Genomic DNA, 16832 nt, shown 5'->3' with positions numbered 1-16832 from the left:
AAACACGTTTCCTGTTAAAATGAAAAAAATAAAAAGGTGAAGAACTGTGCACTGATCCTTTTCAAAACGGGAAGTTGCCAAAGATTGCTTTCTCTTAAATGCTAACTTTTGTTCTTTTTTTCTCATTAGTCAGGTGTTGCATTGCTACATGGGAATGGGGTGGTGCTTTTAGTCTATGTTACCAAAAAAAGAAAGAGGTTCAGATTATCAGAGCTGTTGACTGTTAATCCAGCACTCTGCAACTTTGGTTTCAACCACTTGGATGCGCCATTTTCATTATTTTCAAGTACAAAAAGTTGAGTCTAAGACGTAAAAACCATACATGGATGAATCCACAATCCAGTGGACTCCTCATGAATGCATATCAAAACTAGCTTCCAAGGCAATATTTGCACTAATTTCTGCTAGCTGACTCATTTTCTTGCAGAAAATGAATCGTTGAACGAAATAACATTTTCTGAGCATTAATTTACATTTGCATGCACATGCTGCTTAAAAAGTCATATACAAGTTTATTAAATGGTTTGCAAGTGTTTTGCTTATCTTGGTCAATGGATGAACAGTTGCCATGTGCCTCTTCCATTGTTCTAGTGGGGGTCTACTAATCATTTTGGGGCTCCCTGCCTGGTTTTTATTTAGGATGTTATGGATCAGAACCATATGGGATCAGCTGCACCATTAGCTGGTAACCAGTGAGCTGCTTTTATTGTTCAAATGTTCAAAAATCTGCATATGTCTGTAGGGGTGTCTCATTTCTATTCTTCATGGTTTTCTAGACTGACGTGGGTGATGGTGGTCTGCCTGTTTTGCTATTTAAAGACAGAGTGAGGTGATCTGTAAATGATGGGAACCTATATTTATCTCCAGCATTCACCATCTTCGCTTCATGTTTGGCCTCCCTGCTGACAGTAAGCAGAGCTCCTGTTTCACCTCCCAAAATGCAAAGTTTGAAAGTTGTACCTATATGTAGTTATTTGGGTTTTAAACATACTATGTGTTAAATAAATGTTCCAACTCACACCTTGAAAGGCTCAGGCTGGAAAGGTTTGATTGTAGTGTTTTTTAGAGTCATTGACTGTACACTGCTGAACCTAAAGTCCCAATCTGAGAATCACAGGCTACATTTTTTTGTACAATTACAAGCTGCTCATATCAAATCACAGTGACTCAGAGTTTTAAGAGAAAAGATGGACCTCTGTGCCAGATGAATTGATCTCGTCGGCTAGATAAATACAAAATAAAATTATTATTTATTTTCTTCTCTCTTCTTGTCACTTAACTTTGATATATAGTTCATTCCATTTGGGTTTAAAAAGGGTTTATAAAATGTTTTAGTCAATAATTGTGAACAATAAAACTGCACTTCAGTGCAGGTTTTCAGATGTAATTGCTCTTCACTATCGTTGTCAATAATTATTGTAAAGGAAGATTTGCAAAACTAGAGCTTTAATAATAAGATCATTTTGTTACCTGATTTCTGTCCCACAGTAAACTTAAGCTATATATTTATTTTAGATCACCAGAGTCCCCCTTATTGAAACTCTTTGGTTTACTAAATCAAAAACAGGGAGCTCAGGGATGGCATGTTTCACAGAGGAGAAAAAGCAGAGGATGAGTTTGTGTTAAAGTAAGAAACACAGCAGTACTGTCTCAGTTTAAAACTGAAAGAAAATGTCTTAGGCTTTTGGAAGAAAATACTACAGGTACATTTCTTGAGTCTTTACTTTGTCCATTTTTTTAAAGGGAGTATCACCTACTCTATGGAACCATAGATGGAAGACAAGGTGTAATCCCACATTCTATATTGTAGAAAGAAGAAACAGCTTTTTTATGAACCTCAAGAGTGTAACACGCAACAGTGGAGGAATAACAATCTCTACAGCCTGGAATATCTCAGCAGATGCTGTATTGGATTTTGTTTTTTTTTTGGACCATCATAGACAGACATAACAGCTAAAGGAGAGATCTAAGAGGGTCTATATGAAAATTTTGAGTGAAACATGGCTTGAGTTTCAAAACTTAACTTAAAGGTAAAATGTTTCTTTAATATTTCAAGAAAAACTCTGTTCATCAGTTTCCTATACGGCTTAGTCCAATTCACGGTCGTGGGAAAGCTGAAGCCAATCCCAGGAATTAGCTGGTAACATCCTGGACAGGTCACCACAGGGCCTCTAGAAACTGATTTCTTTTATCTTTAAAATACAACACAAGGGGAAGGTTTGCACATCCTGCAGCCTTCAAACCGTGGGGCGGAGTGGTTCGTTGGGTAGAGTCGTAGTCTTGTAGCCTGAGGGTTGCCTGTTCAATCCTCGGCCTGTTGTGCTAATGTCAAGGTGTCACTGAGCAAAACACCAAATCGTCGTGGTTAGCACCTTGCAAGGCAGCTTCCGCCATCAGTGTGTGAATGTGTGTGAATGGTGATGATGTATAATGTAAAGCACTTTGGATACAGTAAAACACTATATAAATACAGACCATTTACCATTTGTATAATCAGTTTGACATCTTGTAAACAAATCTAGGGTTGAACCAGAGCCCGGACATGCTGACTGATAAATGTTATTTGAGATCTTGGGATGACTTGTCTACTGCATTCTCCCTCTCCTCTCAAAAACTGTACAAAGTAAGTTATAAACTATTCTTGTCTACAATATTGACAATAGATGTTCATCTTAAGTCATTTGGTGATCATTTAAACCAAACACAGAGCAAAGTTTTTCACATAATTTAATAATAATTTTAAAATGACCACAGACCTGGCAAAGTGAATGTAAGCTTTCTGGGTCTCATATTCCTAATCAATACACCATTACAAAATGCATTTTAACATTCATTCGTTATTGATTCATCATAAATTCGCCAGGGAAAAATCAATATTCAAGCTGGGAGTCCAGAATAACAACATAGATGCAACAATAAGCAAATTTGGATGTGCGCTCCTAGTTGCGTATTTACGGTAGATGGCTCTCCAATCCCGCAGCTCCGGCTCCTGCCTGCGGTTACATCTTGTTGCCTGAACTTAAGTGACGCGGTGACGCTGGATTTCTTTGTTATTCATTCATGCTCTTCGTCTTTTTCTTGTTTTCATTAAGTTTATTTTGTAAAACATTGCACGACTGTTTTGTACCTTTCTTGTTGACTATTTCTGCTCGTTTCTGTTATTTTTGGATTATTATTCCCTTTTATAGTCGACCGTCAGAGAGCAGTGATCCATCAGTCGACGTTAAGACTGCTAAGCTTTAAGGATAAGATTCTTATAAATAAACGATTGCATAATAAGGCAAACTTTGGCGTTTTGTGCGCACCTTTTAGTTGTACGTTTTGCAGCGAGGCGTAAATTATTTATAAATAATATTCTATTGCAGCAAGACAATTTCCCGTCCGTGTTCATGCCAGATCTGCAGCGCTTTAGTTTTAAATACCATAGTATGAATCCTTTGTTGGGGGCCAATACGCATCTCCAACAACACCCACAGCAGAGCCAAGTTCCCGGACACCCGGACTCTCCCTCAGGTCTCCTTCCCGACGCCGCTTTCGGTGGAACGGATCCTGCATCTTTTCTTCTGGGAGAGCAGCTCGGCACGGGGCCTGATCAGCCGGGCCCTGACTTCACCGCACCCTCACAGACCTCACCCTACCTCCACCATAACCACAGCAGCCCCTTTCAGCACCGCGCAGTACCGCATCCCCCTGCAGCGATGGCCCTGAGAAACGACCTAGGATCCAACATCAGCGTCCTCAAAACCCTCAATCTGAGGTTCAGGTGCTTTTTGGCCAAAGTGCACGAATTAGAGCGTAGAAATAAGATTTTAGAGAAACAGCTGCAACAGGCACTGGACGCCAACAAGGGCTGTCAAGGTGGATGCTGCGAAAACAAGGGGCATACCCAGGAAGCAGGTGTGCAGACTGGATTTATCGGAACAATACCACTCAGGCCTGGTTCCCTCCCTTTCCACAACACTAACAACTCAGCCAGGAGGCCTACAACACTGTTCACAGCACCACTTGCAACTTTTCCACCAGCAGCCACTGAAAATTCAAGCTTAATCCAAAATTATGCCACTTGTAATCCAGCCATCACTATCAACCAGTCCTCCCCCTGTGTGGATTCTCCAGGATCTGGCACAAGTAAAACTATCCAAAACAGCAGCACAGGTCAAAGCAACTCCACTAACCCTCCTCCACGGTTCCTCCCAGGGACCATCTGGTCCTACAACCACACCCGCAAGTTTGGACCAGGTACAGAGCGTCTGACCAGCCCTGGTGTGTCCTGGGTGCACCCAGATGGAGTTGGGGTCCAGATCGACACCATCACCCCTGAGATAAGAGCCCTGTATAATGTCCTGGCTAAAGTGAAGCGGGAGAGAGATGAGTATAAACGCAGGTAAATGGAATAAAACTCTTTAATTACACTTTTATACGTTTTTACTATTTAAAGCATTGGATTTCACTGTTGTTTGTTAAGTGTGGTTTATGGTGCAGGTTGAAAGAGTGAGCAAAGCTGTAAAACAGCTGCAAGTCAGCTGTCTTCAGCAGGAGCAGAGTCAGCACAAATTCTCTCTGTCCTGCTCCTCCAGCTTGGTCTGCGTTCATTTCATGTCTGACCATAGAGGCAGGTGCTGCTGCTACAAATACACAAATAAAGAACAGACTGGTCAGGAGCTAAATATAATTAAAGTCAAAGCTTTAAAGTAGCATGTGAAGGTCAGGTGGTGGCACAAATATTTAGCTCAGAATGCACATCTGAGTCTGACTAACTAGGCCTATTGATTTTTAGGAAAATCAATTCAAATCAAAATGAGAAGACAGTGACAGATAAACTGTCAGAAAATAAATGACATGTGCCCCATATTAAGACCTCTTCTGATTATTTTTGGTCCTGTGTTGGTCAAAAAAATTCAGCATCTCTATAGTTTTCATGCTGTCCAAATCTTACAGTAGCTGACTGCCCAAGTGCCATCGTTTCACGAGGTATGTGGGCCGGATCTGTGCCACAGCCACTTAACAGCAAAACTGCTTTTTAGGATGATGTCATCCAGAGCTGCATTGTCAGAATAATCATTAGTTGCTGGTAAGGGCTCATGTGACATTCGCCTCTTTAAATCTGGATGCTTTGATCTCCATTTTTGGAAGGCAATTATCTGTGTGTGCAGATCGGGAAGATGGCACCATGTGTATTATACCTTTATATTCTTGACCAAAACACTCACTGCTGTGAGTGTGAAAGACATCCAGTCTTATCTGTCCTGAGTGACCTCCAGTAGGCCTCATATTCCAGCACATTCATCACTGAATGCCCTCAGATTATGTCCAAATGAGCAGCCATGCATTCTTCATAGAGATCCTGACTACAACATAGTGGGCTCATTGTGGGTGAGGGACGACTCAAGACTGCGAGACAGCTCTGACATGTGATTTCTTTGTATATAGAGACCTAAGAAAGCCCAAGCTGCTGTTCTACAGGAAGATTTAGTGTTTTTAACTTGTGAATCAAGGTGTCTGACAGATGTCTCAGTCAGGTTTCTAATCAGTGCCTGTTTACCTGATGAGTGCTTTGAAGGGGCTCTTGGCATTTTCTTGATATGCAAACTTTCTTTTTTGGTATCAGTTCACCAGTTTGTCCAGCTTCATTACTTATGCAGTTAAATAGTTGTACCATTTAACTGTGAACTGTTTGTTGCTGCCCCAGTAAGATACTTTAGATTTTATTTTAGAGCTATTAATATAGATGCCAAATAGCAGCTTGTGGTGCAAGTTGCATGTTTTATTTTTAAACCTCCTCTTGCTCTTTTACAAATTCCTCTTTTAGTCAAGGACGACCTTTCTGTCTCACTCTACCTTTCCATTCTCTGTCATTTCCCACACACCACTATCACACTCTCCACTACAGGTTCAATTTCTCATGAAAACCCAACACAATCCCCACTTCCTCTCCCCCCTCTCACGTTTTCTTCCACTGCGCAGCGGCATCTCCTCTATATGCTCCACTCTGTATCTGCAATGCAGCATGCACTGCAAGCTGTAACTGCTCGATGGGGGCTTGGCTTGCAGGAGGAAGCATTTCCTGACTTTCTCCACCTCACTGATCAAACAAGCATCCCCTATGACAACAACAGCCCCTGTTTCATGACTCAGTTTCTTTTAGATTCAGTATTCCCTGAAGGGCTCTATGTGCCGCAGCATTCTGCATTTCAAACAGCAGTTCTATAAGAGCCTGCAGACTGCAGTACTTGGATTTCCCCTCTGGCATTTAGTGTAAAGTCACACAGTCTGAGGTCACATACTGTACAGGATCTGAACTCAGGCTTTTAACTGTATGGGGAAATCATGTGACCAGCAGCTTCATCATAGCAGCATGCAAATCATATGTCAGGAAGTCAGCAAATTGCACTTGCATTTCAGTGATTTAGTTATGGCTGTTTGGGGCTGTTTGCAACACTTATTGATGATCAGACTTTTGATTTATTCCTCCTGTTGTAAACATTGATCTCTTAGATTAAGTGTGCAAGTTTATTTAAAGTGATTTAAGTGTCAAATTTAGTGATAGAATAGGATGCCTATAGATGTAGAGTATTAAATCAACCATGTAGGTATATTTGAAGTTTTGTAGTATGTTACAGATTCAAGAGAATCTGGTTTTTCAGGTCATTTAGAAAAGAGTGGTCATTAGTTGAGTGCGCGGATGAGTTGAGTTTGTGTAAAGATTTTCAGTTAATGTGTGTAAAATAAAATTATGTGTGTGTATATATATATATATATATATATATATATATATATATATATATATATATGTATATGTATATATTATCTGTTTGGACTCTTTAACTGACAGACCATTGTTTGTTTCTTGTCTGTTTACCTATGTGATGTGGGTGAGCTATAAATGATTTGCCATTTTTGGGATCAATAAAGTTTTCTTGGGTTTTGATCTTTGTGTCTTTTAGATGGGAAGAAGAGTACACAATGAGGATGGATCTGCAACAGAAGATTGCAGACCTACAAGAGGTAAGAATATGCATGTTCACACGTCTTTGTGTGTACTTGAATCGTTCATGTTTAAGGAGAAAAAAAATCCTAAATGTAAATTTTTGGTTTAGGCAAGCAGTAATTAACCAATAGATCTTCTCATACAATGCAAAAGCAGTAAAAACATTAACCACCCCTCTGTACTCTGCCTCATCTAAACCCGACATCAAAGCCAACAGCACTAATGGATTAACTTTTAAAAATAAATAAATATTACCTCAGTACAGACTGAGAAATCCACTATATTTAGAAGCTGTAATGTAACATAATGACAAAACACTGAAGGCAGATGAAAGACTTCCAAGATGGTGACATTTAAATCCTTCAAAAGTTTTAACATTAAAAATAAAGCTAAATTATACAAAAACTGAAATTATTCTTCATTTAGAAGGACACAAACGGGAATCTCAAACTCTGGTCTTTAAGAGCCAGTGACATAAGTTCCACACAATTATCCATTCATTTGAATCAGGTGTGTTAAAGCAGGGAAACATCTAAAACTTGCAGGTCAGAGGCCACCGAAGACCAGAGTTTGAGATCCCTGAAGTAAAAAAGTAAATGAAAATAAGTTTGTATACCACAATGTCAAAACTTGAGTGGGTGAATAAACAGAGAAGTTAAAGATTCATTAATTAATTACTACATTTGCTTAAAAGTCAGACTGAATAGTTGGTGGCAGGGTAAGTTTCCAGGAAATCAATGTGTAAAACATCAATGCAGCTATAAGTTGTACTTCAGCCTTTACGTTAGCGTAACGTCAGCCAGTTGCTGACTGTAGTTTTTCAGGTGAGGTTTACACGGCCTGTCAGCAGATTTCAACGTTTGTAGTCAGATCATATGATAACACTGAAGGACATATTATGTTTGTTTAATATAGACTATACTGCAGTTGTTTGAAAGTGGTGAGCAGTGAAGCGGTGACTATCAAAGAAAGAATGAGCTCCCTCTCTTTTTGATCTCAATGATTATTTCTTTTTTTATGCTTCCTGTGTTACTGCTACACAAGTGGAAATTCCTCACTCACACATTCTGTAGACAATAGGCTCGTGTTTCCACTGACCATCTGTTACTTAGACCACATGCCCCATTCTCCATTTAAAAGATGAAAAAATCACTGTAAATTAATTGTATATCTATTCTGTATGTGCATATCACAGAGCATCAGATTAATACCTGCTTCCTGAAGCTCTTTTTTTTTTTGCTTTTTTCTTCTAAAGCCCAAAGGGTTCTTGGCTTCCTGCATGTGCGTGTTGTATTTTTTTTTTTTTTTTTCACCAATGCCAGGAACCACTACCACCTGACCCCATTTAGGTCACATCTCCACTCGACCTAAGACCACAAATGGCAAACACTTGAAACTCAAAGGGGCATGATCAGTGTTTTTGTAATGTGTGTAAAAAGGTCAGGATGGAGACACGTGTTTTCTGCAGCTACTCGCAGCTTATCGTGCATTTAGGATTTACAATGCTTCTGTGTGATTTGGAGATAAAGGACTTTTGCTAGTCTCTTCTTGCATTTTGTACAACCTAACAGATTGTGTCTTGGGTTGTGTGTGTGTGTGTGTTTGCATTTGACGTTTCATGTTTTTCTTTTGACTTCTTTTACTATACATCCAGGACCTGCAGGAGAGTGAAGGCTGTCAAGATGAGCTGGCTCTCAGAGTGCAGCAGCTCAAGGCAGAGCTGGTTCTCTTCAAAGGCCTTATGAGCAATGTGAGCAGAAAACAGCTCATACAGTCAACACTAATCAGACATAAATATCGCTGTTAGTGGTGATAAACTGGAATGGATGGGGTGACGCATCCATTTTTTCCAAGTAAACGCTTTACTATGGCTTTATTGTGTAGTTGAAGCCACTTTCTACAAAAACACTTATCACTAATACCTTAGAGATTACTGATAAACCATGATCCACCATGCATAGTTATTCTTCTTAGTAAGCTAACTTAAACAGCTAGCTAGTCTACCTGTTTTCTATGTTGCTATATTACAAAGTGCTACTATAATTATACATAATCAAGGCATATTGGTTGATTTTCCTGATCTGCTTTCATCTTCTGTAGAATTTGTCTGAGTTGGACAGTAAAATCCAAGAGAAAGCCATGAAGGTGGACATGGACATCTGCAGGAGGATCGAAATCACCACTCGCCTGTGTGATGTAGCCCAGCAGAGGAACTGTGAGGATGTAATCCAGATGTTCCAGGTAAAAGTGCGCTTTTGTTTTCCATCAGTGTTTCTAGTAATGGATGATAGGGCTGCAAGTAATGACTATTCTGATGGTCGATTAGTCACCGACTATTAAAACGACTAGTTGACCAATCGGATTATATATCTCATGATTATTATAAATGGCTCTTATTTCACTTTCAACTTTGAAATCTTGCATTAGGTTGGCACCCTACTCCCTACATAGTGCCCTATATAGAGGTCACGCCATTATGCCGGAGTGTCCGAATGTCCAGAGAGAAAAAAGTAGGGCACTCAAAATTACCCACAATGCATCTTGAAAAGTAGTGAGCATCGATGGTCACTAGACGGGTCAATATAGACCACAATGCATTGTGGGCAAAAGCGTAACATGGCCCAAGGAGGTGATAAAATTGAGCTGCATGAAATTACCTATAAGCAAAAAAACAACGAATAAAATACAACATAATGAATAAAAATAAAAATATTTACACACAACTTTGGATTGGATTTGGAATGACATCTTGATGTTTGTTGTAGTTGCCGTGGTGATGGCGGTAGTCACGTGGTTTGCGGCGAGGAAAAAATAGGCAGCTTCGTGTCCGAATCGCCAAGAGAGTGAGTGCACTATGTAGTGTGTTATGTAGCGCAGCCCTATGTAGTGAACGAGGGGTTAGGGAGTAGGGTGGACATTCGGACACAATCGTTGTTATGTAAGTCCGATGTGCCTCCTCTTTAAGTGTTCAAGCATTGCAGACATACTTCCATCGTACGCAAGGTCTGCTTACAAATCTCACATGTATTTAATTTATTTTATAAGTTTAACGTGAAGTTATCCCAGACTTTTGACATCCTCTGCCGCCGTTTTACTTCCTAGTCCGCCGCCATATTTTTCTCCTGGCGGACTTTATTGTGCATATGCAACTCTCAGCAGAGATAAAAAAAAAAGAAGACGATGTCTCACTCTGTAGTTTTATTTATTTATTTATTTTTGCCGACGATAGTCGACGGCTAAATTTGTTGTTGACTATTTTTATTGTCAACTATTGTCGACAGCGTCGACTAATCGGTGCAGCCCTAATGGATGATGATAATTTCAGTCGGATCTCCTTAACCCCGTGCCTGAAAATGTCACCTCAGGTTCCTAACAACCAGTCATCTCTGAACTGCCGGCGTAAGCAAACCCCTCTGTCTTTTAACGGGAGTGAGTGTGATGAGCCGGTCAGCACTTCTGAAAGTGATGGTGGCGTGGTTAAAGAAGAAGAGCACTTCGGCTCTTCGGCCAATCAGATCAATGAAGAGATGCAGAGAATGCTAAACCATCTGTAAGTGATGAAAATTTTAAATGGAATGGCAAAAATCTGTGTCTCATTCAGTTCTGCTCCAATACTCTTTCTGTGTGTGTCTTTATCTTTTTTATTTCAGGCGGGAGTGTGAGTTTGAGGATGACTGTGACAGCCTGGCCTGGGAGGAGACTGAAGAGACGCTGCTTCTTTGGGAAGACTTCCCAGGATGCACTCTGCCTTCAGATCCCACTCACCCACCAGGAGAGGTCAGCTATGAAAACACGAGTTACAACAAGAAAATGGAGTGCAATGGGACTGCAAAAGCCCTGCTATGTATACCAACCAAATAGTGTGATTTGTAATTTTTTTTTTTTTTTATTTTAAATCTTAGTTTTAAAGCATTTTGATCATTGCCACGTTGCTTCAGAGTGAGCACCAGCTCTGAAAAAGAACTGCTGAAACTAGACATGTTCATTAGGAAGCAGTTTGTTATTCACAACGTAGCCCTCCCCTAAAGCACAAAGAGCTTTATCAGCTGTCAAAATGCAAACTTACCCATAAACTCATAAACAAAAATGTTTACTGAGGTCACAAAAAATTGAGGTAAAGTAATTTCTCACACACTTATACAACATCTGTCTTTCATACAGTGTTTAGTTATTTTTGAAAATGTATTACGCAGAAGTTGTGAAATAATATTTCTAAAGTTGTCATGTTAAAAAAAAATGGTCTCACTTTGAATTAAAATCTGAAAGGAGGATTTTTGTCTTCAGGCTTTAAAAATGTAAACACCACATTATAGCACAGTAGGATAAAAAATGTTGCCATATCATTATGTTTTTGAAATGTTCTAATTTGTGTTGATGTCTATGTATCTTCCATCCACGATTTAAACTCTCTGATTAAACAAATGTATGCAGTGGGAGAGCATGGTGTGTGAAATGTAAAGACTGAGGGCTGACAGGGACTCCCATTCAAACATAGCTTTATTCTATCATAATTTTATCAGAAATAAGTAAAAGAAAACATGCCAATGAGCACATCAGGGGAAATGTGGGACTCAGTATCTTACTGTTGTCATCTTAGCATGTAGACAGGAGAACCCAGGTATCAAAATGTATTTGTTTTTAGTCATAGCTTTCCAAGTATATAGTTGGTTAGTTAGTTCCCTTTAGTAAAGACACACACGGGTCCATAGGAAACATACACACATGATTTCAGTTAATTACCATACTTAAATAGTCTGGCATGAAAGAGAAGAATCTTTGTTTAGTTTGGTTACATTTATCAGCCTAAGTTCAACTCTCATGTCCGACTTGAATCACCTCAGCCTCCAAAACTAAAAAAAAAACAAGCAAAATTAAAACTAAAACAAAATAACATGGCAACAATCACATGCCTCAAGGATTCAGAACTGTAGTTTACAAACCAGTTATAGCCAGGTGTAGTTTGTCGTTAGTCAGGTGTTTTCTTTTTTTTTTTTCTTGTGGCATTTTGACTTCTGGACGCAGTAAATGTGTCAGGATTTTAGTTGAGATGTCATGGGAGGATATGATGAGTGGGTGCAGAGCAGCAGGGTTGTATAGATGCTGATTGTCTCTCGGTGTTGTGGGACTGTACATACACACACACATAAACACACACAGCCTATGTTGGTGTACAATATGTTTGTTTCCAAAAAAAATCTACTTATGTATTTGTTTTCATTCACCGGCTGTATGGTATTTGAACAATCTGCTGTTCTTTGAAGAGAGATGCTGCATTAGTCAGTGAAATTTGAGCTGAGAAGCACAAAGAAAGCTTTGCCTTGGTGGTTTTGTGTCTCACTTTGTGTACTGTTTTCTAAAGACATACAAATGTTTTGCTCTCTGTTCTTTCTAAACTTCTTAATATGTATTTCTTTACATGTGCTCAACATATCTTTGTTCTGTGCTTGCCTCTGCCAGGAAGACTGCCTGGAAAAGGTGATTAACGACACTGAATGTCTGTTCAAGTCCAGAGAGAAGGAATACCAAGAGACAATTGATCAGATTGAGGTCAGACATTTGCTCTTTATCTTTAATGTTCAAATATGTTTAACAAGATCCCTGTTTAAATGTGCTCCCTCTTTTTCTTTCTTTTTCTTGCTCACTTTTGCTTGGAGATATTTAATCTCACGTCTGTACTATAGAGTAGCTCAGCCTTTCATTCATTTCATACAAGTTTTGAATGCACATTATGGTGTTTTCAATAATTATGTGTACTGAAATTGAAATATGACTTCCTTGCAGCTCTGCATTAAGTTGAAGACAATCATTCAGATTTTTAATGATGTAGTTTTCTGAGTTACTAATATGCTTATGTAACTTTATAGCTTCGTTTTATTTCTTACATGCAAACAACTTGTTTTGACTCAGCATAGAGCATCATTTAAAAAAAAAACTTTAAAAGTAAAATGCAAAGACTGCATGTGATTTTATGGATTCAAACATTTCAAACATATATTTTCTGACACCAGCTGGAACTGGCCACAGCCAAGAGCGACATGAACCGGCATTTGCATGAGTATATGGAGATGTGCTCTATGAAGAGAGGCCTGGATGTTCAAATGGAGACCTGCAGGAGGCTCATCACACAGACTGGAGACAGGTACACGCAAAAACTCACACACTTGCTTACAGTTAATATGACTGTATTAATCAAGCATTTATAATCAGATCATTTTTGGTAACAGGTCTGTGATATCGTGTTTAATTTTGTGTAGGTAATTTATTTATTTTTTTAAATTGTATTCAATCATCTAAAAATATTTTTTATTCCCCAAAAAGGAAATATTACCGTTGCATTATTGAAGAGAGCGAGAGACGCAATGAAAAACGCCAATGATCACTGTGAATGTTGTGTTCAGTGTTGTGTTTGTAGCCTGGTAACATCTAAGCTGATGACATAGTATACAGTACTGGTGGACAACGTGGGTAGAAACTCACAGCCAGAATTCTTGCCTGGCAGGTGCCCTTGCAGCTTTATAATCAGCACTATTTATATAATCTGTCAGTTATTTTAATGTTGTGACTGATGAGTTTGTCCATGTTCAGCTGACCTCTTTTGGAATGAAGACTATTTTTATCAGTAATGTTTAAGTAAAAAAAAAAAAAAAAACTTCACAAACTTTCCATTTCCTTGAAGTTTCGTCACTCGGGTCATCCCAGGAAGTTCAAATATACCTTATGACATTTTTTACTGATAACCCATAAATAAAAGCGTTAGTTTTGCTTTCCTTCATTGCATGATAAAGAAATGAAGAGTCCAAGAACAAAGGATGTGTCACACTTTCCTTTATGTGTTTCTGTGTCTCATAGTAACCCCGCTGCACCTGCAGCTGCAGAGGAAAATGACCAGAGAGAAAATGACAAGTCTTCATCTTCTCCACCTTCTTCCTCGAGCACTGGAAGATCTTGACACTTCCTCACCTGATCCCTGCTGTATCCAGCTACAGTACCACACCCATGCAATACACACCTGTAACTGCAGTAACATCATGTTTACATATTTAATCACTGAATCATAGTGTTTATTGTTTAGTTGTCCATGCAGAACAGTCTGTGGGAGTTTGGAAGTTGAGAAAGCAAATCTTGTGACAGAATACAAGGTGAAAATTCAGAAGAGTGAAGGTCCTCAACTGACTGTAAACAAACAGGCCACTGCTCATCATTGCAATGCAGTGAGGCAACAACAAAAAAAGCAAGACTTATTTAAGTGACACCCTCAGATATTTAATGATAATAATATGAGAATCTAAAGGTTATCTATGATCTGCTGAAATGTCACTAGAATAACCGCAATGTCCACTATTCACACATTTATGTCATTTCACTTGTAAACAAGCAGGAATCAAGGAAACTGGACTTGAACTGAATGATACAGCATTTTACTGCCTTGTGTTTGCTCCCAAGTTTGCTTTGTATACATATGATAAAAAGTTAAGTTATGGGCAAATCATTAATCAATTATGTGTCAGTCAGTTACTAAATCATGTGTGCTTTTCTAACATCATAAAAATGAAAACAATAACAAAAAATAGATATCAAACTTTGCTTGTGTTTATACTTTGCAGAGACCACCAACATGCTTCCTGCTTCCTGCCAGTATGGTTTGGTGTGATACTAAAAACAGCAGTTTTTTACAAGCTGTGACTCTCTTCATTTTCTCACTCGGACACTCTTAAAATCCTTAATAGCTGGCCAAAACAGCTAACGTTCTCTGTGCAATAGCAAAGAATTTCATTACAAAATTGATGTAATCCGCATGGCTATATCATCATCATTGTCATGTTAGGTTTTGGAGGAGTTTGCTCACAGAATAAAATCCATCTGTGCACCCATATCCATTTCATAGGGTACATCTACACAAACTGAAGGAGGAATTTAACAGAAAAAGTTGGGTTTGCAAGATTTAACATTTAATCACATTTCACATCATCAGAATAAAATAATAAAAAAAAAGAAATGCAATATACAAGCTGAAGCTGAGAATGTTCAGATTACACTTAAGTCTATGAAAACAGGGGGTGGGGGTCTCCTTTAATAATAAAAAGTTGATCTCTAGAAGATGAAGTGCAAAAATACAAGTAGCCTGAGCAGCAGGAGGGTGGTGACCAACTGCAGGCATCTTTAACATGCCTGTTATCCACTTTATCAGGTGCAAGCAGTTGAGACACTAAGTTAAACCCAAAGACTTTTCTGCCTTTGCAAAGCCAATGAGAATGTGAAGGGGCAAGCAAATTTTAAACCTAGCCATAAAATCTCTGACCGGTTCAGTGACAAGACTCTGCACCCTCTTCAAGCTTGTCTGAGGTTACTGTTGAACGATGTAGTCATATTGCAGCCGTCGTGCTTGATGTAGATTATAGTGAGTAGGTTGTTTGAGCAGACCTGCCTGGTTAAACAGAATCACTTAAAAGAAAATGGAAGAACTTAAAAAAGGATAAAAATAATATGTTAGCTACTGTGTGCCAAAATTAAATGGTCAAATTGTGACTAAACAGGAAATTGCTGAAAAGACAAACTATAGCAGCGGAAGGTATTTCTCCAAGGTGCTTGATGTATATAAATAAACCTATTTTTGAGCCTGTAAGCAGTTGCACATAGAAAGGAAGCAAAACTTTTTGCATCATATGAAACAATCAGCGCTCTCTGTTGTAAAAGAAAAAAACTGTTGACGCTCTGGAAGTAGACCACAATATTTCATCTTCTGTACCATGTTGCAGGTGAATAACACCTTATTTTTACTTTGTTTTTATTTATTTTCATGAGCAGATTTAATCACAACTCTAATCACATTTCAGGAACAAATACACTGTCGGGGAAACAATCCCCACATCACTACTCTGTCAGACACTGTATATTACTGCCTGTAATTTCTTCTGTGCAGCAGAACCGGACTCTCCATTCAGGTTTTCATTTTAGTAACAAGTACAGGAGGACAGACTTCCGCTTGTGCATGTAAGGCTGTTGGAATCCGCTGAGTGTTTAATGCTGTGTGAATACCGAAGGAAGATGTCAGAAATGTCAATCATTTCCTTTTACCTTGTTTTACTATCACACACTGAGTGAGTCTATGTATGCATGTGCCAGTGTGTGTGTTTTTAAAAAGACTTTTACTGTGGCCGACATTAAGAAAAATGGAAAATAACTATTTGAAGTGGTGTCTGTTAGTCATTAGGTGGGCTGTCTTTTGATTGAGGTCACATCTAAAATCACAAATAGAATACTAATAGAGTTTTTTTCTCCATTGGTACCCTGTCTTTATAAGGGTATGTGATTGCCAAGTAAAGTCTAGTTTAAAAACAGCTCAAGTTCAGGAAGATGAAACCGTGAAATACCAATGCTTTAGCAAAATGGCTGTACGATGGCTTTAACATTATAAGGAAATATAGCTTTGAATATATTACATGTGTTTAAAGACTGCAAAAGAATACTGTCCAGTCACACACTTGAAACAAACTTAAAGAAGCTTTGAAATAAGTCACAACCATCTGATTAACCTGTACAGTTTTTCAATGGGGGAGGAAGACAAATAAATGCTTTTTTTTTTGTCTGTTCTCATTTGTTTTTACAAAAGAGAAACTCTTACCGCACAGAAATTAATTACAGTTTGTGTCATGCAACAATTTGACATTAATTGTGAGTACATATCTGGATCTACAAGTGTGTGACTTCGTGTCAAGTCAAAATAATTTTGGTTTAAAAGCTTCACTGCAGATCTATAGTATGTAATGTGTAAAGAGAGACTGAATGAATAAAAGATGCAACTGAGCAACAATGTTTTGTTTGTGTGTGTGTACATGAATCTTAT

The 16832-nt window shown here is 38.6% G+C and overlaps 1 protein-coding gene across 1 annotated transcript; it reads left to right on the top strand.

Moving 5' to 3' along the window:
* Positions 1–3003: 3003 nt before the first annotated feature.
* On the top strand, positions 3004–16799 carry iffo1b (intermediate filament family orphan 1b). The gene is made up of 9 exons (XM_041987167.1): positions 3004–4384; positions 6945–7005; positions 8643–8738; positions 9089–9229; positions 10354–10538; positions 10639–10765; positions 12446–12535; positions 12997–13127; positions 13838–16799. The coding sequence occupies exons 1-9, from the start codon at positions 3390–3392 to the stop codon at positions 13935–13937; spliced, it is 1926 nt and encodes a 641-aa protein (XP_041843101.1). The 5' UTR covers positions 3004–3389; the 3' UTR covers positions 13938–16799.
* The last annotated feature ends 33 nt before the right edge of the window (positions 16800–16832 follow it).

Source organism: Melanotaenia boesemani, chromosome 6 (genome assembly GCF_017639745.1).
Source record: "Melanotaenia boesemani isolate fMelBoe1 chromosome 6, fMelBoe1.pri, whole genome shotgun sequence".
Classification (NCBI taxonomy): Eukaryota; Metazoa; Chordata; class Actinopteri; order Atheriniformes; family Melanotaeniidae; genus Melanotaenia; species Melanotaenia boesemani.
Note: the sequence above shows the minus strand (reverse complement) of the source record. Positions and strands in the feature narration are given on the sequence as shown.